Genomic DNA, 22,885 nt, shown 5'->3' on the forward strand with positions numbered 1-22,885 from the left:
AATTTTTAAAATTTTACACATGCTTTACTTTCAATTACTTGAATCGTAAAAAGATTTTTGTAGAATTCTCGAAGCAAAACATGTACATAAGCTTGGAAAAGAATTTGCTACAATGTCGAAATCCTACCTATTCGCTCGAAAGAAAGTGTGATAAGGGGATACGTGAGCGAAATGATTTGGGCTTAGAGAAACTTCCGATTGGCTCACCTCATTCTTCGGAATCCAATTAGAAACTTCTAAGAAAAATAAGCTTTCGTGGGAGATAGAAAAAAGCGGAATAATCAATCTTCTCGAAGTTTTCGAAACTGTTTTTTGCAAGCCGTTACAGTAAAATGAAAATAAAAAACGAATGAAATTCTCCGATTCGTTATACTAAACTCTCTCTTTCCTTCGGATCTGTCATAGCGATTGCATTATCGATCTTTTCCTTTTTTAAATTAATATAAATCTACTTTCCAATCGATACTTTTTAAATTACTTTTTAAACTTCATCGATACACAATCATAAAAATTAATTTTTTCCCCGATTTGTATCTCACACGTCCACCATTCTCATCCCTCGTTACGTTTTCGTCGTACGAATAAACAAAATTCTCACTCGATTAAAAGAAATTTCGCCCCAGAGATTCGCGAACAAATTAGGACAAGAAACGTGGACGCAAAAAAGGACCCAATACGTTCATCTCTCTCTCTCTCTCTCTCATTTATCTCTCGAGGTATGCCTGCATTCCACGCCTATTTCCCTCTAACCTTTTAATCCCCTTTGACCCCCTCCTCCCCCGCGAATTGTTCGTGATTCCCGCGAAATTGTTCGGCAAACGCCGTCCCGTTTCCCCCTATTAGAAACGGTTTGCCAAGGTAATCACGGATTGCCGCGGACGTACACCATTTACTAGCTCGTGTGCATGCATAGTTACGGTTCTTATTCGTGTTTAGCTAAGCGAGCCACGGGACCCCGCGCGATATTTCAGCGCTCGATAAGGATAATGGTAGATCCTTGCGGTGAATTAAGGGAGGACTTGCAGGGTCGACGCGCATTAACGTAGTAATTTACGAATACTTTTGGATAATCGTGGGTTATCCTCGCGCATACATCCTTTTGCGGATCATTCTTCACGTCGGTGTTTTATTATTGCGACATTTTGTAGCTTCGTCGTAGATTTTCATTTGTGCAAACCGTACTATCTTATAAGGATCTTTTGATTTTAATGAAAATTTGTGCGTATATAATAGATTAGATTTATATGTTTTTATATGTTTTATTGTGATTTTTCGCAACGAAGTAATAAAAGTATTTCAATATTTTATAAATTAAAGCGTCGTTGTATTTGACTTATGAATGGCATTATGAAGTTACATTTGAAAAGAGGAAAAGAATATTGAAAATTCGAGAATCGATTTCTAGTAAAGTGGTATTCCAGTGATAAAAAAATTGTTCTACGTGTAATCTATTATGATTTGCATATTCATAATGTTTCGTTTAAACAGAATTATCGTTAGTTTTGATAATATGATTTATTAGTTGAATTTGCATAAAGAGCATAAAGATTTATGTGACTGACTGATTGTGATATTCATGTAAATATTTCGCAAAGTTATCAGTAATTTTATCGTGTTCCTTAAATTTTTTTAATTTCACGTTTATATTTTACGGAATTCGATAGATTCATTCATGAAAAGTAAAGTACAAAACTAAGTACATTATTAAATGTATAAATATTTGCTGATTTAAATTTTAAAAATTTTAGATTAATTAACAACTTTTTATTTTGCAATCTTTAAAATTTCTAAAATTTAAATGATAATTATTTATAAAATAGTTAATCTCTCTAATTATTTTTATGTTACAAAAATCATTGTACTTTTGCACATACCTTTAAAATTAAAATTAAACAGATTCCCTGATTAACTGATAAATTGACATTGATAAGTATATTTGAATATTCGACTCATCATATTTCTCTTTCAAATATACTAACACTTTTTGTATAATATTTTTCAAAATGAAAGAAAGAAAGAAAAAAGATTCATTAATTCATTTCCCACAGTTAAAATTGCATATCGCATACAATAAAACTTAACGATTCTCTACATTTAAACTACCAATTATCGTTTCTCGCGTTATTAAAAGTAATTCACAATTCTCGTAAAAGTAGAAACTAAACGCGCTTACCGATATCACCCAGCAACAGCCACCATTTAAACCGGTACACGTGTAAGCGGCCATGCTACCGGAAGTACCACAGCATTACGAGCAAAGAGCGAGGAAATTGAAGATAAAATCAGCAAATATACCTTCGAGAACGACCTCTTTATCTCGTCGTGGTTTAAAACGCGTTCGGCTCGAGGCATCGATAACCGAGGAATCGTAAAAGAATGCACATTTTTTTACGTGATATCTTTCAATGACTTTAAAAATTATAAAATATTCGCCTTTAGCATCCACGATTCGACAGATAAGATCGTGAGATTTAGTTTTTAATTACTCGAATCGAAATTATCGTCGTTCGTGTGCAAGCGCGTATATATATACTATGAATGTAATAAACCAGAGAATTATGTTTCCCTTAAATGTCACTGCACGTATTCGCGACACTCGATTGTTTCGACTAATTTGTATCTTGGCGCGGCTTAATTGATCGAGAGCTCTTAATTGAAACTGGGGACCATAGAAGTTCCGCTGGAATAATCCAAACAGGCAAGCCTCTTTGAAGCGGGATTAGATTGCACGGAAGGTGTCTTGGTTTGAATTTCTCCGTTAAGGGAGGGAAACTGGCGTGACACGTGTGGTGGTAATAGTTTCAGTGTTATCGATTACGTTTGTTTGTTGTATAGGAGCTCGTTCAATTAGTAGTACAATTTGCAATTAATGAACAGGGAGGGAAAGATTAATTCACAGAAGGGGGGTAAGTGAGTAGATTATGGATAAAAATTATGCATTAGAATCGTATTTTGCCTCGAAATTGTTTATAAAAGTATCAAATGCAATTGCAACCATTTATCCTTCTATCAAATCCAAGTGAAAAGAAAATTTTCCAATTTGTTTCCGTTTTCCACGCGGAAACCACTCTATAGATGTTTCGACGAAACAATTTGAATTTATCCTTTTCAAAAATCATTCTAATTCTTTAAAATCGATATTCATCCACGCCATATTCGCGCATCGAAGAACAGGAGGAAGAGCATTCGATCATCGAAATCAAACAACGTCACTCGATTTCAATACCTTTCGTAACCGAATGTCGCTCGTTTCCACGAGGATTCCCTTTTAACGCTCGAAAATTATCGTGCGCCGACGTTGATCGAGCGGTAACAAGCTTCCTTTAACGCGCGTTGTTAACGATCAACGTTGTTGCGTCATCGATAACCCGGATACCGTATGCGCGAGACCGTGACTCGGCTCATTATCGAATTATATTAATTAAGAACGAGCCCCATTTGCGATGGCTATATTAAGGGGAGGGGAAGGGAATTCCAGGAGACGTATTCATTATCCACATGGACCATCGATTTCCCAGGATTTCCCCGGGGATCCGCGACTTTGCTCGTTTGCTCTGGCATACCTCGGACGATCTGGGGTTAACAGCGCGAGTTTAAAAGTGATTTATCTCTGATTTATGGGGAGGTGGAGGGGGAAGAAGCTAGCCAGCCCCAGGAAAGCCGAAAGTTTCTCGGCTCCTCGGCGGCCAGCCGGAAAGAATTATCGGTGGGGGAACAATGGACAGTTGGTGATATCGTTTACACGTCGGGTCCATTGGCCGTTTGTTCCGCGAGCGGATCACAGGAAAGGAGGAAGAGATAAAATCTCGCGTGTTTCATGCGGTTGGATTAGTGTGGATGAAGATGATTGAAAGAGAATCTTTGAATCTTGGGTAGCTTGTTGTAATCTTGTTTACTGCGATTTTCTTGGGATGTGAGAAAATGGATGGCCATAAAATTTCTTCCAGAATTTTTATGTACAGAGAGAAGGGAATGGTAATCACGCGAGATGATGTTCTATTTTCGTATGATTTGATGTAAGAGGAAAATTTGTAATCCAAGCCTATTTGTAGCATTTAAGACAGTGCAGAAATTATAAATGATCCAATGATCTATATTTTTTTCTTAGAAATATATGTTTAAAATAGATAAATGAGACGAGATGGAAATAGAGAAAGATTGGAGTAAAAGGAAAGATATCTTGCAAAGCGGAAATCATATCGAAATGAATAAAAAAAGTATTTTAAATGATTTTAATATGATTTCACATTTCTAATAATCTTTAATTTATTGGCAGAAAATCGTTATCCTCTGAATTATAGAGGTTTAAAGTTTTCCTAATTTTAATAGCCTTTAATCGAGCTTTGAGGTAACACGTGGCATTAAATTTGAGGATTATCGTGATTTATCTCTGCTCGAACTATTCATATCCGTGGATTTTGTCATTTTCAATCGTTAATCGTCATGGAGAAAGTTGAAAATTCAATTCTTTTATTTTGATTGAAGAATCACTTTTGAAACATTTAAATATTCATTTTCTATTTTCCCCATATTTTTCCAGCTATTTGCCTGACAATGAGAAGATTAAAATTTATCGTATTATTATATCAGACTGATTGTGTAATGCATTATGCTTGATTTTAATGAAATCACGTTTACAGCTTTTTAAAACTAATCCCATGTCAATTTAACAATTGCATTTTCATTCGTTTCATTATATACATTGTCGTAATTCATTTTATACTTTATAAGTACATTCTCAAATAAAATTTTACAAATATATAGTTTTCGTGAACTAATAATAATATTGACTTGAACAAGCAATCTCGTCTTATTTACAAATTATTAAATCTGCATGCTTATACAAATCGTAAAAAGAGATCATCGATATTTACAAATAACAAGAATAAATAGCAATATTCCAATGTATTCCAGAATCTTTCCGAATCATCGATACAAATCTTCCAATAAAAAAAAGACCGATATAAATTTCGAGATTTAAAAGTTACATAAAATTTATTTATTTTAGCATAATCAATTCGAGATAACTCGTTTATATACGTATCTTTTCACTGTTTATATTTAAAGTTTTTAAAAAAGATTATCGCATCTTCAACAATTCGATCACTTTCTTTCAATCGAAAAAATCACGCTGCTTCTGCGAATAATTTGCCTTATTTTATACTCGAGGTACATCTACAGACGCACGTTGCATAATTAATCGAGAAACGCGTTGCTCTTAAAAATTTCTTTCTTTCTTCTTTCGACGCGAGATCGCGAGATCTTGTGGTGAAATATTCATGTTGACGGAATCAGAGACCGTTGACGTAATCCGTGCACGATTCGCGCCTCGCGTCGATTCAAAGCGGAAGAGGGTAACCTCGTTTCGCGTGGACGAAAAGTTTCTTCTTTTCGCCCCCGCGTCACTCGTCTCCACCCTTTGAATTGACATCAGGACACCGGGTGAAATATGTTGTCCCATTCCTAGAAAGAATTTCTGCTCGAGGAGACGCGCACCTGTTTAAACAAAGTTGGCTTCCTCGAATTTACAATCGACAACTGACTGCTCTACTTTGCGAACCGATTTATATCCCGTTTGATATCCCGTTCGTGCATAGTTTTCATTGTCTGATCAATGCTTTTCACTTCAGATTAATACATTTGGATTAAATTATCTTGTGATCGAGAAATGGTGTTTATTAATTTCGAATACTTTTATGTATTGATCAGTCAAAATAAAATTATTGTAAAAAAAAGGGAAGATATTCAGAATTGATATTTATTTAAGATACAATATAATTTACGATAAATAATTTTTAAAATCAGGTATATAAAATAAAGATCTATTCTGATATTTCGAAGACGTTATTGCAAATTAAAAAATGTATCTTTTATACGAATGTTTTCTTTTACAATTTTTATTTTTTTATTTCGAAAATTCCCTAATAATTAAACTTAATATCGGTTGTAATAACTATCTAATCAATCTCGAAAAATGATAAATAACAGATGGAGAAAATTTTAGTGGAAAATAAATAATTAATTATAGAAATAGAAGTTTGAAAGGAGAGTTAGTAATAGCAATTAACAATAAATAGAAAATAATCAAAACTCTGGATAATCGATCCGAGATTCTACTGCAATGTGTACTAGTTCGTGGTATAAAGTAAATATTTGAACGTCTGTTTGTTTTTTTTTTTTTCGATGGTTTTTCATTTCTATAAATTAATACGATGAACTTCCATTTAAAAATATTTTATTCACAGACTGGATGGATTTCTGTGAAAACGCATATTTTCCATATTACATATGTTATGCATACTTTACACAAATGAATATAAATAAATGATTCATGTGATATCGTCTGATATCAGTTTTATCTCGAATAATGTATAAATCATGAATTGAGATATTATGAAACAGTAGAATTTCTATAATCCGTATGCTAAAGGCTTCAGCAATACAGGATTATCAGATCTGATGTATACTCGATTATTGGATACCATATTTTCAATACTATAAAAATAATACGAAAACACGATGTAAATAATATGTTAATAATAAAAATATGTAATAATGATTTCACAATAATTATTCAACTAAAAATTCTTAGAAGACAAATACACGTTTCAATCCATCGACATTTCCATCAATTCATCGATAAATCTCTCTCTCACAAGAAAAATAAAAAGCACGGATATACATACATGTAAAAACATTTGTTAATCGTTCCAGAGAACTGGAGAAAACTGTTTGCATTGGTAACCATTTTCGTTGGTATTCGAAGCTTAGGGAGATAATTGTCGAAATTACACGGTTCGTTCGCGCAGAAACCTAGCAATCCCCTTCCCACCCATCCACCCATCGAGACAGAAGTTGCGAATCCTGGTGAACGCTTTTAACAGCAACCGGAAGCGCCGAGGCATCAGCTGTCTGAAGTTTCAGGCTCGCAAGTGCTCGCAGCCTTGATTGCACGATTCATAACACCTCCTGAACATCCTCCCTGTTCACTCCTCCTCCCCCCGTCTTTCTATTTTCCGCTTCCGTATATTATCCATTTCTCCAGCAGTTGCCCACGCGCCATACTGTTTTACGGCAATCCTTTCTGCCGTGGTGGATCGCCCTCGTTACTCCGTGAAAAAGTGGAATTTACGCGGCCGGGGGATGACCGTGGAAGGCATTAGACTCCGTCACTTTCTATAGAAAATGACGGGAAAAAGCTATTTTTCCCGGGAAACCGCTAACTCACCCGTAACGACACTTTCGACAAATTCGCTGTTTCCTCGAATTGCTTCGGGTTAGAAGGTTTTTCCTCCTTCCCATCGTTTCGAGACAAAATAACCGCGAAAACGGTCCGGATTCGACGTGATTCGAATAACCATTGGAATTTTCGCGGCCTCTTTAGTTAGAAAGAACAGCTTTCAGGCTCTCTCGTAAATCCTACAAATCGAATACGTTTGCTGCCGCCACTATATCCGCTTGGCCACTGTTAATGCGTATGATGCTTTATTGGGAATATCGAGGTCTTACTCGGTTCAGCAATGGAATGCTTTTAGCTCGAGTGTCCTATTTGGAGGAAATAAGTTTGTTTCAGTAGTCATGTGACGAATTATTGTTTATTTGATGGATTCAGTCGTACGATTTTAATCTTTGAAATATTTACTTTACTATAACAAGTTGATAACTTTGACGTTTGAAGACTTTCGTTTTGAAATTTAAGTACAAAAGTGTATTAAATAGAATGTTTGGAACAGATTTGATTTTAGTTCGAATTAAGTTAGATTTGGATATTTATGTTAGGTTAACCTAAAGCAAACTAGAAACAGATCTAAAGCCAGTAGTAATCTGAATCTAGATTACTTGATTGATTAAATAAACAGTAATTATTTGATCCTTCTCAATGAACGATGATAAATAAAAAAACATAATTATCGTACAATATTAAAAGTTTATTAAAATTATTGACTGAAATATAATCTAAATATCGTAGGAATCAATCAACTCTCGACTCTATGTTTAAACGAAATAGCATTTCTTTCGACATTATCTCGAGACACGCGATTCCAATTCGAAGCAGCGTGACTAGCAAAAGTAATACCGTTCGATTAAAGTGATCTCGATCGAGCCGTGCGATTTTCCCCATTCGCTGGTCAAGATGAAAGGCTTCAATTTCGTTCGAGAACGCGATCAAAGCGATCCCCATAAGGTTAAAAGTCGTTATCATCTTTCTTATTCGACTCGATATCGCTCCTTAAAACTCGCTTTATCTCGAAGGGGAAGGGTCTCGATGGGTGGAAGGTCAAAGGTGCCACCTATCTAGGAGGGCGTTAGCCGACGAGCGCGTTAGTCGGCATAATTCAAACCGGTGGTATCACGCTGGTATGTAAAACGCTGAGTTGTTGCCCAGATAACAATTTCCACTCGATAACGTACGCCCACGTTTCGCCTGGGCGATGTATGAACGGGGAACAAAGTTTTAAGAGGGGAATTCACGCTTGGACGTCATAGGAAATTGATTCTGCTCGGTGACGATTAAGATTAGCAATCTCCCGGTACACGTTCGAGGGTTGTATATTCAACAGGCTACTAATTGGAGTCATTAATTAACCGTGCCGCGGACTGATATTATCCGGCATGTGACTATTTTAATGAATCACGGTTAATTTATTTCTATAGTGGATTTCTATGTTGCGAGAGCTTGGCAATTTATGGTAATTCGAGGGAATAATTTGTGATTCGAGTCGAAAGATAAATTTTTGGGATTTCACGTGTACGAGAAATTTATTTCTCGATAAATTTATTTCTCTTTTTATTCTCCTTTCTTTCACTATAATCTTTTCCTTTATTTTTCAATCTATCGTGATTTTCTATCGTGATTATGAGAGAGGCAATATATGCGTGATTTTTAATTTTAAAATTCTGAAATTTCGGAAAATTTTAAAAGAATATTATCATTGGTATTAATTATGGGTTTTGATTAAATTGATTGTGATGGAAATTATCTTAACGAATAATATTTTCCGGGAGAAGCGTATAAATATTTGTCCAACTTTGTTTGTGAAAATTCTTAAATTGCACAATTATGCACTTTGTTAGAAAAGTTTTGAAAGCGTTCCACCTGAAACGAAAGAGATTATTATACGAACAAGTTTTGAAGCAGAAATTTATACGGTGTTACGAAAACGATTCAAATGTTACCGATAACGAAGTTAGTGAAACGGTCTCCACGAACATCACTTTGTTCCAAAACCGCAGATTAATTACATTTGTTCATTTATCATCGTTTACATCGCACATTTTTCACGTATTAAAATTTTCATGGAATGAATTCTTCCTCAAAACAAATCATCTTCAATTTGAAATTATTAATAAAATATTTTATCTACTTTCCATAACGTTGTTTCGTTATATATAATTAATAATTAGAATTAATTAATTGGAATAAATTATTACATAGAATACTTAATAAATATATCATAACAAAATTTTATTTGCACAATATAAGAGAAGACTTTCGAAATATCAATTAGAAGTTCGAATAAACACAGAAATCGATATGCAAAAATGTTGCTTGAAACTTCATTATTAAATTATAATTGATGACAATAAGACAACTTTAAATTATTTATAATTCAATAGATAAACCTCAACCACGTCCAAAAATGTTTCACGAATATATTTAAATCCTATACATAAAAAAATTGAGAGCATCTCGCGATCAATGACTACTCTCAATTGATCCCAATGTTTTTTCAATTTTAGAAAAAAATCCTCCAATGCTTTGGCAAGTATCATCGATACTTTTACAAACTGGCCAAGCGGTTCAACTTAAAGCACCGGAAGTCTAAGCGGCGAGCGTCTGAAACGGCACACTAGTTGCCCACGGAAAGAAACTTCATAGAAGCCCGTCTTGACTGGGGTTGGGAAAATGGTTTTATGCAAGTTGGAAGAAAAGAGGCCTGCCAACTCTACTTGGGGAAGGGAGGGAAAAGGCTTTGCCACTCGCTCTCCACGTTCCTCCACCGGTTCTCACGTTCCTTTTCCTTTTTTCCTCCCTTCGTCATCGTTTTTCGCCGACCTTATTTCCCAACCGTTTCGCGGCATAACTTTATTCTCCATCGAGAATTCTGCGATGCGCGCTCGTGATTAAGTAATATTCCAATATATAAGAGCGTACGATTTTTCATCGTATGTTTCTTTCATAAATTATCAAAGTTTCGAAGTGGGTTGCACGTCTCTTGCAAAATATGAACATATATTGTCTAATTCTCATGATATTATAAGTCACACAATATAATTAAAATTCTTTTCATAGTTGCATCTCATCTATTAACATATCTTATTTCTAATTCAATTGATCTTAATAAATTGATAAGAAATTTAATTTAAACATAAAATTTTATTTAAATTTCCATATATAAAATACATCTATCTATATTCAAAATATATACAGATGATATCAACTCTTCCATCTCTCTATCATAATTTTCCACTTCCATTAAAGCCAATCCCATTAACCCCTCTGTCGAGATCCACCATTCGACGATATCTCAACAATTATCATCCCCGCAACCGTTCAAGCGTCACACCCTCTATAAACCCACCCTCCTCGATTTATAAATCTGAACTTATAAATCGGCGAACGCGCCTCAGCAGAGATATCACTTCGATACGACGTCTGATCGCGCGACATTATTACATCCGGAAGGGGTATCGACAGAATTGCGTATCGACCGGAAATCCCTTTGTCGGCGATAGTTGGGCTTGCATTCCCTCCATGTTTTGTTCCATAAAAGTTGCCAAGCCAGTGACCGCGAGCTTTCTCCCTCCGGAGAGAGAGAGAGGTTTAAGAAGATTGTACGAAGGGGAAGCTTGGACGATAATTGGCGACAAATAGAGAAAATAACGATGGGCTACCCCGACCGTGGTCATCCTTGTGACCCGTTAAAGCGGTTTGACGTTTCATTAGAGGACATTGCCCGACTACCGAACTTTCCAAGGAACAAAGAGACGGTGTTGACTCGGCTTTAAGGAGACTTTAGGGGTATTAGTTACGTGTTGCCGAGTGAAAACGAGTTCCCATCCCGATCGAAAATAATATTTGTATCATTCTTGGTATTGTTGATGAGTTATTGGTGAAAAGAATAGAATTTGTTCGTAATATCATGACGGTATGAAAGGAGATAAAAATTTGACAGAGGCTATTCTCGTTATTGATCAATTCAATTGCAATGTCGACTAACTGTGTTTTCGAAAATTTTGTGGCAAATAAAAATAAAACGGATGGGTACGATGCTTCATTGTTGCAGAAATAAATGCTGCTATCCAGCACGTCGGCTTTAAATATATAGCGATATATTATATAGAAGCTCCTATATTATTTTGTTTACAAATGATTCTTCGAAACGTGCTGTGAAAATTTGTTATAAATTTAAAACAAGAATCTATCGGTTTTAAGACGATACGGAAAATTAATTGTTCAAAGATAATAATTAAGAATAAATTTTCTCCAATAATTATAAAATTGTGAAGATTAATCAAAAATTGAAGAATACAGTACGTTATAAAACTATTTTCTCATAACACGATGTTGACAGCATCACGATGAATTAAATGGAATAGCGAAATGCTCCTTAAAACCTGACATTTTTGTCGACAATAATATTCCGCGAAAAGATTTATGCTCATCACGAAAATGAAATTTTTCTCTGAATGGGACGAATCTATCTAACGAAATATCCTTGGTAGTTATTGTCAGAAATCTGGTTATTATGAAAAAGATTTAATTCCACGTTATAAGATTCTTGGAATCTGACAATTGAAGAACTTACAGGTGACAAGTTTATAGGAAAATGGTTGAAATTATTCTGTGTAATAATAATACGTATTAGTTCGTATGAAAGATAGATTTTCTTCTAAATGCAATTAAGAATGGCTTACTATATAAATATTATATATCTTTTACTTTTAATATTTTCGAGGAAAAGAAGTTTAATGATTTAAGGACGTACAATAAATAATAATATTTTTAATAAATCGAAAGAAGAATTGCAAAAATGTTTTTAATAATAAAAACTCAATTTCACAAGTTGTAGATTTTATATTAAATTCAAGATAATATTATAGTCATTAGATATTACATAATACTAACATCTTTTAATGCTCAAAACTTTTGAATTATAAGATAAAAAGAAAAAAAAACAAATAAATACATATTTATTCGTATAAACAAAAAGGACAGATTTGCAGATTTACACGCGTTAAAACTCGAACATTACAATCCCCCCCAATTAATAAAACACGAGAAACCCGAGGAAGGGGTAGAAATCGCGGCACACGTTCCTCTTTTAAAATTTTCCATTCCATTACCGCCCTCTGTTGGCAGAGCGTGAGTGTCACGGAATTCAAATGAGGTTAAGTGCCTCGTTGTCACAATGTAGAGTAAAATGGGGGCAGACGTGGAAACGGGAAAGTAGACGATATTGTCACGTTCCAAACCGCCGCGTTATAAACGCTTTAACGTCCTTAATAAGCCTGTTGTAGCAGTGAGGATTATTGGCCTCGGTTGTTCCCTAGCCGCCATCATCTCCTTCGCCTTTTCGGTTCTCCCGGGTTTTCGCGGGCGAAATTCGGGGGCGGGTAACGATGTCGTTATACAGGGGATACAGTCGAGAATGGAGTTGGCAGCTTGTAAGAAGATGAAGGTTTAATATAGACCGCTGTAATATTAAAGGAGCGGATTGGCCGCAACGCGTAACCGCGAATCACGCGACATCACCGTTGCTTTTGTGTATTATGCGCCGGTGTGTGATGTGGCAATACCTCCTCTTTTAGGAAAATGCGCTCCTGTTAAAACCCGTGTACACCCGTGATGAAAGTTTTCCCGTTTATACTCTGCAAGAGTTCGAGGAAGGTGATGAATTATATGCACGACATGGATATACCCTGTTATTCGTCTTATCTAGAAATTTTTCTGAAAAATTATTCCCGTAATAAACTATGATATGATAAGTAAACGACTGAACTTTTTTTTTACCGCGATTTCAAAGTTTTCTTTTATCACTTGAAGATTAATGCTTTAATTAACTTTCAAATATTTGACGATAATAATCTATTAATTTTTATTAACTAGTTTTTCGTAATAGCTTCGCGATATTTAATTATTGTCAATTATTGTTGTATAAATTGATTTGAAATTTTAAAAAATATATATATATTTTTACACATATTACACTTTTAGCTTGTAAAATATCAAGCATATAAAATTACTTTTATAATAAACGAAAAGAAATAGACTAAATATTTATACAAAATTCGTATAATATCCGATTTACAAAATATATATGATATATAAAAAAAAAAAAATAAAATATAGTATGAATTTTAATATTTGAAGAATGAAGCAGATTATTTAAACTCCATTTCTTTGTATTCATAAAAATCTTATTTAAAATATCTTATTATAAATATCTAGTTATAATAATTGGAATAACATCCAAATTTATAACCATGTGTAGATTTTATTGATTATGATATGATTTAAAATTTTTAATTGCTCGTTTCTACATTTCTTTTTGTAACTATTAATGATATTATAAAACACACAAAGTATTTTCTTTATTTAAACAATACATCACACGGTTTAAACGATAATCTTATTATTCTACGAAATAAAATATAAAATTACAAGGAATGGATAATTATATGTGTGGAAACTCTTGATTTATGCCGCATATTAAAATTCTATGCGAAGATTTAACCGCATACGTTTTGGATATGAGGCAGGGAACGGTCGTTAATCCTCCGGTTCGAGTCTATTTAACCATATCCATCATAAGTTTACATTCTCGAGTCACCGTGGGGAAACTTAGAATATTTCAAAGTTTATTTCAATCCTTTCTCTTTCTCGTCGTAAATCTGCCAGTTATAAACGTGTAATAATTTATACATTAGAATAGAAGAACATTTAATCAATTTATTACTCCATATATCAAAAATCTCCAGATGAAATCAATATTTAAAACGTAAATTATTTATCATGGGAAAAATATCTAAAACCAAACGAGACAATTTCATAAAAGAATATTTTTATCCTATCTCATATATTCAAAATTTTGACCAACATATAATATTAATAGTTTTGAATAATGATTATACTTCAATTATATATTTATTGTTGATAATTATTTTTGTTTTGTTCAATATTTTATTCTATTACATTTAATGAAGATTTGAAGTCTTTTTATTTTTAATCGATTATAGATTAACACAATTTACATGAGCAAAATAAATTGTTCGCTTAATTATGATTATTTTATTATATTTAATACCATTTATGTATACTTGTACATACAAGTTTCATAATATTTATTATTTATACAGCATATTTCATATGAAATACCTCAAAGTCTTTTCATTCGATTTCTCTATTTACTATTATTCTAAATGTTTCTAATAAAAAATAAAACGAATATTTCATTATTATTTATATCCTCTCCTTTATAAAATATACAATTTAATAAAGATTTTTATATCTTTAAAAGTACTTCTTCCCTTCCTCACAGAATCGTTATTGATTCTGATAAGGTAATCGCGTCTGTTCTCTTCTTCTCATCCAAGACATCTCTCCTGATACTCGTGAACCTTATGCTAATGCCTCCCAGCGCGAATCGTGTCTCATTTATGAATAGACAAAGAGGCACGTAAAGGTCTGGAGGTGTCATTTATTGAGGTTACGATGTCATTATCGATATCTGCGTACTATGAGAAAAGAGAGTCACAATTTTGGGAACAGATATTGAATTTCAGATAGGTTTTTGGAGTGACTGGATTATCCACACGTGTTGCGGTTTCAGATAAATTAAACGCGATGTTTAGTGGTCAGCGTGATATTAATATGAATTGTATTTTCGATGATTTGCGTGTTAATGGCGTAGATATATTAAAAAGTTTATTATTCTCTATCGTTTAATTTCTCTGATCAATCAATCATAGACGAACTTTAGCATATTTTTTAAATTTTAGAATCTCATTAATAATAAATAGAATTTATAAAAATCTAAGATTTCATTTTTAAATTTAGTACATATAAAGAATATTTGAGAGAGCAATATTGAATAATTTTAGAAAAACAAATTTTTTAAAGTTAAATGTTCAATTGTGGATAAACTAATGGCTAAACTTTTTAATAGGTATTAAATATTTATTGGTGTTACAAAATCAACAACGATCAAATGTTATATAATAGCAACTACGAATAGTTAATAATTTTCATATATTCCATATTATATATATAATAATTTTATCAGATTAATAGAATAGCGACAATCGTCTGGTATGCAAGTCTGATAACGTCGAATTAACTAATCCCTTGAGAGCTTTTTCTTAAGAATTACAGCAAGCCTTTGATATGATATTCTCTTCAGTTTCTTATAGTGAAGGTAATAAAGAGCCTTATCTAGAGGATAAAAAGAAGTCCTTTGCGACTCAATTATGTCTTTACGAATTTTATTTCTTCTATTTGTACGATGAAATTGAATTGGTTGTAAAATTTCAAATATCCTGAAAAAATTCATGATTCTATTTCCATAGTTAATCGTTAATAGAAATATTTAAATGTTTCTTATTTAGAAAAATTTAATTTTATCAATTCCTGATTTCAATTATATTATTGTTATTGAAATTGTATCTTTTATTTGCATCTCTTCACAAATTATCATTTACTACTATATAATATATCGTAATTAATTAACTTGCGGGAATATTGATATTACAGGGCTAACCACATTTGATCTTCCCTTACCCATGTATATAATATATATAATTGTATAATTGTATATATTATAGTATAGATTAATAGATAATGCATATCCATATATTATTAATACAAATATATTACTCAACATATTTATCTATAAATTTATTAATTCAATAAAAATTCATATTTACTCTTTTTTTACAATGAAATTGTAATTAAAATTAAAAGTGTTTTTAATTTCAACCTAGAGAGAGTGCAGAACAATTATCTTACCTTATATTTGAAACATTCATATACAAAAGAAAAGAACAAACGAAGAAACAAAAATTGGAGAAGAATAGAATAGAATTCTATCCTATACAAAATTCTCACAGATTTTCAAATATTTTCACAAAATACACTTTATGATTAAAACGCAATTCGCTAATTTTCTTTTCAATTTAAATTAATTAAATCTCTTCAATTACAACTTTAAATTAAAAAAAAAAGCACGAATCACTCAAAGTAAAAAAATCACTTACAACCAGCCTTACGCAAAATAGCATCGAAACATTTCTCCATCGTTGTTTCTGCATCGAGAATGTACAACCGACTAAATTCCCGATATCCGCAGGAAATTAGCGATGAAACCGTCTCCCCTGAATTTGCCCTGGTATTCGAACATTCGAGTATCCAAAGAGGGGAAACGCTTTACACGGCGGAGTTGCGGAGGGAATCAAAGGAGCCGGCCGTTTCGACGAGTCTAAGCACCGGAGTTCTCTCCCGTTAATTACGCGCGTCTACGGGTAAAGGCGCGGAAAAGGAACGCGACTCCCCTCCCTATATAAAAGAGGAATCGCGAGGAAGAAAACCGGAGACGAGGAAGAAGGTGGGGGTGGGTGGATAAGCCAGCTCCGAGTAACGAGCGAACTCCTACTCGGAAACTACCGCCTCATATAATCAATTAGAACTCTTGAACGAGTGAGATGGTAATGGAGTTGGGTTAAGTACAAACTGGAGCAAACTGAACGAACGTATCAAGCATCGCATCCTACTCGAACCGATCCAACCTTCCGCGGGGATAACCGATCTTCGACAACTCGAGGAGGAGGAGGAGGTTTAAATATCCATGTTGGATCATTTTTTTCGTTATGTTTCTTCGTTGCATCGAAGTTTTTATACAATGTATCTTTCTTTCTCTCCTTAAGTTTTTCTAATCTTCCCCTTATAACTCAGAAAGGATTATCAAAATATTGTATATACATGATAATTATTTAGAAAAGGATAGGATCCTCCTGTGTAAATGATCTTTTTTTTTTACTGTCATTAAGAGAAATATATAAAGTAGGATTAATATTCAACGTATCACTTCTTATAAAAGAAAATGGATCGATTTTTTCGCATTAAAATTGCAAAATGTTTGATCGAAGTTTAGAATTTAATTTAATTTCATCGCCCTGCCTGATTATTGGAACAAGAATCGCCACTTAGTATAATTTATCGGTTGCGGTGTTTTTTTTTTTTTTTTCGAAATCACCCATTATCCCCGGCCATCAATTCGAAGGACATTGAAGGCGCGAGAAAAAATCTATCACAAAGTAGCGAAGATAATCTCTGTTATCTTAAGTAGCCCCTCCGTTTATAGCTCCTTGCTTCTCGACTAGGCCACTTTCGTCTCCTTTCTCATCCCTCCTTGACGTTGACGGAGTATTGTTCGAGATTTTCCTCCCGTAGTTCCTTCCACTAAGCGGTTAGGGTAGATAAGGCGGAGGACAGGGTCCTCGGAAAATGTCAACTTGTTGTTTATCTTATACCGATTTCGTTTTGGCCCATTTACCTGCGACGAATCTCACGTCCTCTCCCAATTGTTTTTATAACTCATAAAACGTGATAAGTCGCTTACATATATTATAATATTGTATCCCCCATAAAAAGATTAAGAGACAGATTATAATAATCGAATTAAAGTATGGAAAAAAAAAATTGATAAGAATTCGATAAACGAACGATACATTTATATTTTGAAATGATGAAATTTATAAGCGATGATTATAAAGAGGATATTGGAATATCGATTTCATATAGAATACGTTTATAAACTTTTATTAGTTTGCTAGAAATAAACTTGTTTTCGACATGGCATACATTTGAATGCTAGAAAACCAAACATGTTATTTCACTTGTTTTTCTCAAATATAGATTCTTTTTCGCTTTAAACCTGTACCCTTTTTTTTAAAAAAAAAAAATCTCATTTCACGGATTAAATAAAAAATTCATAAACGGATATATGATTTAAATTTGATAAATTTCATTTTGAAATTAATAATATTGATGGAAATTAGAGCATATTTCAATAAAAGTAAAATACTTGTTATAAGGAATATTTTTATTGCCTGATTTCCATTTATCAAAAGTTTTATCGAAAGATAAATGATTTATTATCTATCGATCGCGTTAAGAGTCATAATCGTCAATGTCTGCATCAATTTTACTTCCATCCGTCTTTGAATCATCTATAAAATGCATGAAATTAGCGTGTCGAGCGTGTAAGATGCTTCATTAAAGATGACGTAATTTATTGACATACAGGACAGTTAATAATGATGAAAATCTAATGGCATCGGAGAAACTTCGAAATTTCTCAGACAAACGTTAATCATTTCTCGAAAACAAGAGAATACTACATTGTCGATGAGAAATCAATACATGAATGAAAAGATGCAAGACAATACTTGAATTTATTGCTCAGGTCGAAATTGTATAAAATAAAACATTTCACGATAAACAATTCAACGAGTTATTTCAAATTACGTGATATAAAAAGTTAAAATTCCTATATTGTTCTTCTAAACAGAATTAATTGGTTTCGTGTTATTTATTGTATTGTTTAAAAAATATATTTTGAGATATATAGAGTGTTATTCGAAAACTGTGATAATTTTTTTATTTTTTATTTAAAAAATGTATATTATTGTTCATAAAGTATCCGAATATTTTAATGGATTTGTGTGATAGCTGTTCAAACGTACAGTCAAATTGTATTTTATCTAAATATACCATGGTCCATATATTTTTTATATCCAGTAACATTTTTGAATATCAAGATTAATAACATATACGACTACGTACATATACAGTAACATATACACAGTCATAAATACTACTTTGAGAATCTTTTACAAAAAGTACATACAATCGATCATAGAATTCTTCATACTTTTATTTTACAAGGAAATACACGTATCTCGAAAAATCCGATTTTAATGAAAATTTATGAGCATATGAATCATAATGGATTATACGTAGATAATTTATCTCTCGAATTCTTTAAGTATATGAAATCCTTGAATTTTTATCATTTCTTTCATATATAATTTTACTTAATAAGTATTTTTTAAAATAATGGATCACTAAAGTCTAAATATTTTATAATATAAACATTTCCATCTAATTTAAATTAAAAATAATTATACTGATAGATTTTTTTTTAAATATTACTATACTCATGATTCGTTTAATCAAATTAAATTTTGATTTTCTCATTTCGAATTATACCTGAATCCATCAGCTTGGAATTAAATCATTAGAAACATTGATTCTAAGATTTGCAATTGCTTTTCGCGAATAGATCAGAATAAAAAAAGAAAGAACATAGAAATGGAAGAAAAAAGGACAATGGTCCTGTGACACGTACAGACGATCATCGAGAATCTTGGACCTCTCCTCTGAAACTTTCCAAGACATTCTTCGAGAATCTCGGTTATTCAGTGGTAGCTGTCAATAACTGTCAGCCACCTCTTCTCTTTCAATTTGTTCACTTCTTTGACTCACATGGCCATGCTCGTCATCGTTTGCACCGTGAAAAAGATCCTTTTTCGAACTTTCGTTTTCCAGCGTAGTTTTCTCTATTTTATACCGTTCGATCTAATTTTATCCCAAGACAGGATCCTCTCCTGTTTGAATATTCTTTTTGTAATACTTTCTCGAAATTTTATTACTTATATAATCTTTTGATAAATTAATTAAACACGCGAAGAAGATCATTCCATATAATTAATGTCATCTGTCGAACGAACATAAATCGATTTAGAAATTAATAATTGAAAATTCAAGTTTTATATTTTGATTTATTGATCTCGATGAACAAAAGATCGATGGATTTTGAAAGCTATTCTAATAATAATAAATTGTGTCTGAAGAATTATTATTAGATATATATCAATAATATATTAAAATTTTATATTGATGATGAATAAAATTATGAACAATAATATAAAATATAAATCGTGAACAATAAATAAATTCAATATATTATCGTGAATTGATCACATTTACAAATTCATCGCGTGACGCAAGCGATAAGAAAATATTGGCATAAATGAATAAAATGGAATATAAATATAAACAAAATAGAAATTCTAATAGTTATTGTAAATATGTTTCTCGTACGTTTAATATTATATATTGCTAAAAATTTAAAAATAAAATAGAATAAATATCCAATAAATTATATAGTATTATATACTAGGTAGTAGTAATTATATACTAGGTTACAAGTTATGGTAAATAGTGTATATAATGTAGTATAATATATATACATAATTAATAAAGCACAAATTATAAATTTTCAGAAAAATTATATTGAATGAAGAGATGTTGATAATTATTTTAATTTTCATAATATTTATATTGATTTCGATATTGTCTCGATTTCAATACGAATTTTAGTGACACAATATCATTATTAAAATAATATCCGTTATAAGTCTCCAGCGTAAAAATATTTCATCATATTTCGCGTGAAATGTATAATTTATTTCTATAAATAATTTCCACAATAATAAATTGTCTCAATTTAACGAATACAAAATATGGCTAATTATATTACGTTTTATTCTTTTTCCATTTTATCAAACATGCTAATATTTTTTAGGAATATAAATAGATTATTATATATATTATATTTGTATTATTATATTACTTTTGTATAAGATATATATTATTCATCATCATAATATACGAATACTGCCAGATCTTCATTATGATATTTCGTTCGTGTTTCAGGTAACTGGGATCGTAGGACGAGCAGACGTACTCGCGTGCATCTTCTTCTTGTTGTCCTTTCTAGCTTATCATGGGTGAGTGGAATTTTATTCTAAAACGATTATTTAACACGAAGCAATAATGCTGACCTAGATTTTATCATTCTCTTCATTATTATTATTTCCCTTTGCTTATTATAAACGAAAATATCATTGGTAATTTAATGAATGGATGCAAGATGATTAGATTTAACACAGATGACACAAATTTTAATACAATAATAAAATTTTGAATAAATAATGAAACAATGCAATAAAAATATAATGAGAGTTGTGTGATAATGATCACAATATTTATTTGATCAAATAAAATGAATAATATGGGAAATAATATATTATTATTTTCAAAAATATATATTATACTATTATTAAAAAGATCATCTTATGCTTTAGATATTCTATATCATTCTATTTCTTATCTTAACTTAGAATAATTATAAATATAAATAGAAATAATATTCTATCAATCTAAATTGTATTTAAAACTTGAAGATTAACTCTCCTAAAAGAGTGAAAAAAATGAATAAATTATACTATATATATATAATTATATTCAAATTAGATAATCTCCTAAAATTAATAAAATATTCAAATATTTTCCACCATATCTTTTAAAAAAAATCAATAAAAGATCATGATAAAAAGTAACAAATCCATTCCCTATTTTATCTTTTTCATTCTCTTTATCAAAATTGCAAGAAATCTAATGAGATAAGCGTGTCAGAGTCATGATACTCGTAATACCGTTCTAGTAACTATATATATGTTTGTCGGCGTGACGCCAGTCTGACGTCAAAACAGCGACCCATTCATTCTCACGGCCAGTGTATGGAAATTATAAACTAAACTAATCTACTCTGAAGCAATGGAAAGCAATGGTTCCAGCTCCTGGTGGCTTCGTCTCGAATTTTTTCCCCTATATTTCACCCCTCGTTCGTTTATATCGATCCTTAAACGTGAAAATATAAAGTACTTACGGCCACGATCCCGCGAACTTACCACGAAAATCTTTTTATCGTCCCTCTAAGAGGATTCCAGACTTATGCATGGTAAGCGATGTAACGGCTAACTGAAACGGGGAACGGCCTTTGAAGGGGAGTGGTTTGACTCGTCGGATTGACATCCTCTGCCATATTAATGTGCTTCTTTGAAGTTTTTTAAGCTTATTATTCTGTGCTTCTTTTTTTCTTTTTTTTTTATTTTTTTTATTTTTTTTTACGTTTTCTTTTTATAAGACGGATAATAGGTACTGGACTTCCTTAGCAGTTAAAATATTTTATGTAATATTTTGAAATATTCGAGGATACTGAAAACTTTTGTCATTTCCTTTGGTTGGATAAATATTGTAACTTAGTTTTCCAAGTTTGTCTCTAAATCTTTAAAGTAGAACGTAGAACTTTTCGATTTTACTTTAAAGATAGATGATACGTGGAATTTCAAATATTTTAACGCAGCTTGAAAAAAGAACAAAGGGACTTTTTTTTTAATAAAAAATATTTTCAAAATTAGATTTTTAGAATCCAACGATGGAAAATGTAGATTCTAAAAATGATTTCATTTAATTATCTTTGATAAGTTAATAAATAGCTCTCTGTTATCGTTCTCGATTATTTTCTTTTCATTTTAGCGCGTTCGAAACGATGCACTGAAAGATTAATGGATTTTCCCTTACACTTTCCATAAGCCGTATAAACAATGTAATATTAATTACTTTTATGCGTAACAAAATATAGCGATAACAGCAATATATATTTATAAGCAATAAAATACATCACAATTTGAAAAATCCACAACATCCATTTAAACTTTTTCACCCAACATCGCGTTACGATCGATTTTTCGAATCGAGATCTCCACAGTGAGAACGTAATTCAACGAAAGTAACAGCGTTTCGTTGAAATTAATTTCCACACGGGACGGTGGTGTAATTAAACTTGAACCTTCTCGCGAGCCAACAGGGGTCTGTTTGAAATGAGGGAAAATCAACCCCTCCCATCGCAATCGATATCAACCGGCAGACTCTCTCTCTCTCTCTCTCTTCCTCTCTCTCTCTCTTCTCGACGGGGAG

General features: G+C 32.0%; 1 protein-coding gene across 1 annotated transcript in view; it reads left to right on the forward strand.

Moving 5' to 3' along the window:
* LOC724655 (transmembrane and TPR repeat-containing protein 3) overlaps positions 1-20,857 on the forward strand; it is a 135,390-nt gene extending 114,533 nt beyond the window's left edge. The window contains exon 3 of the mRNA XM_016912799.2: positions 20,780-20,857. Within this exon, the coding sequence (XP_016768288.1) occupies positions 20,780-20,857 (78 nt within the window). The remainder of the gene's footprint in view (positions 1-20,779) is intronic.
* The last annotated feature ends 2,028 nt before the right edge of the window (positions 20,858-22,885 follow it).

This window comes from Apis mellifera, linkage group LG6 (genome assembly GCF_003254395.2).
Source record: "Apis mellifera strain DH4 linkage group LG6, Amel_HAv3.1, whole genome shotgun sequence".
NCBI lineage: Eukaryota > Metazoa > Arthropoda > Insecta > Hymenoptera > Apidae > Apis > Apis mellifera.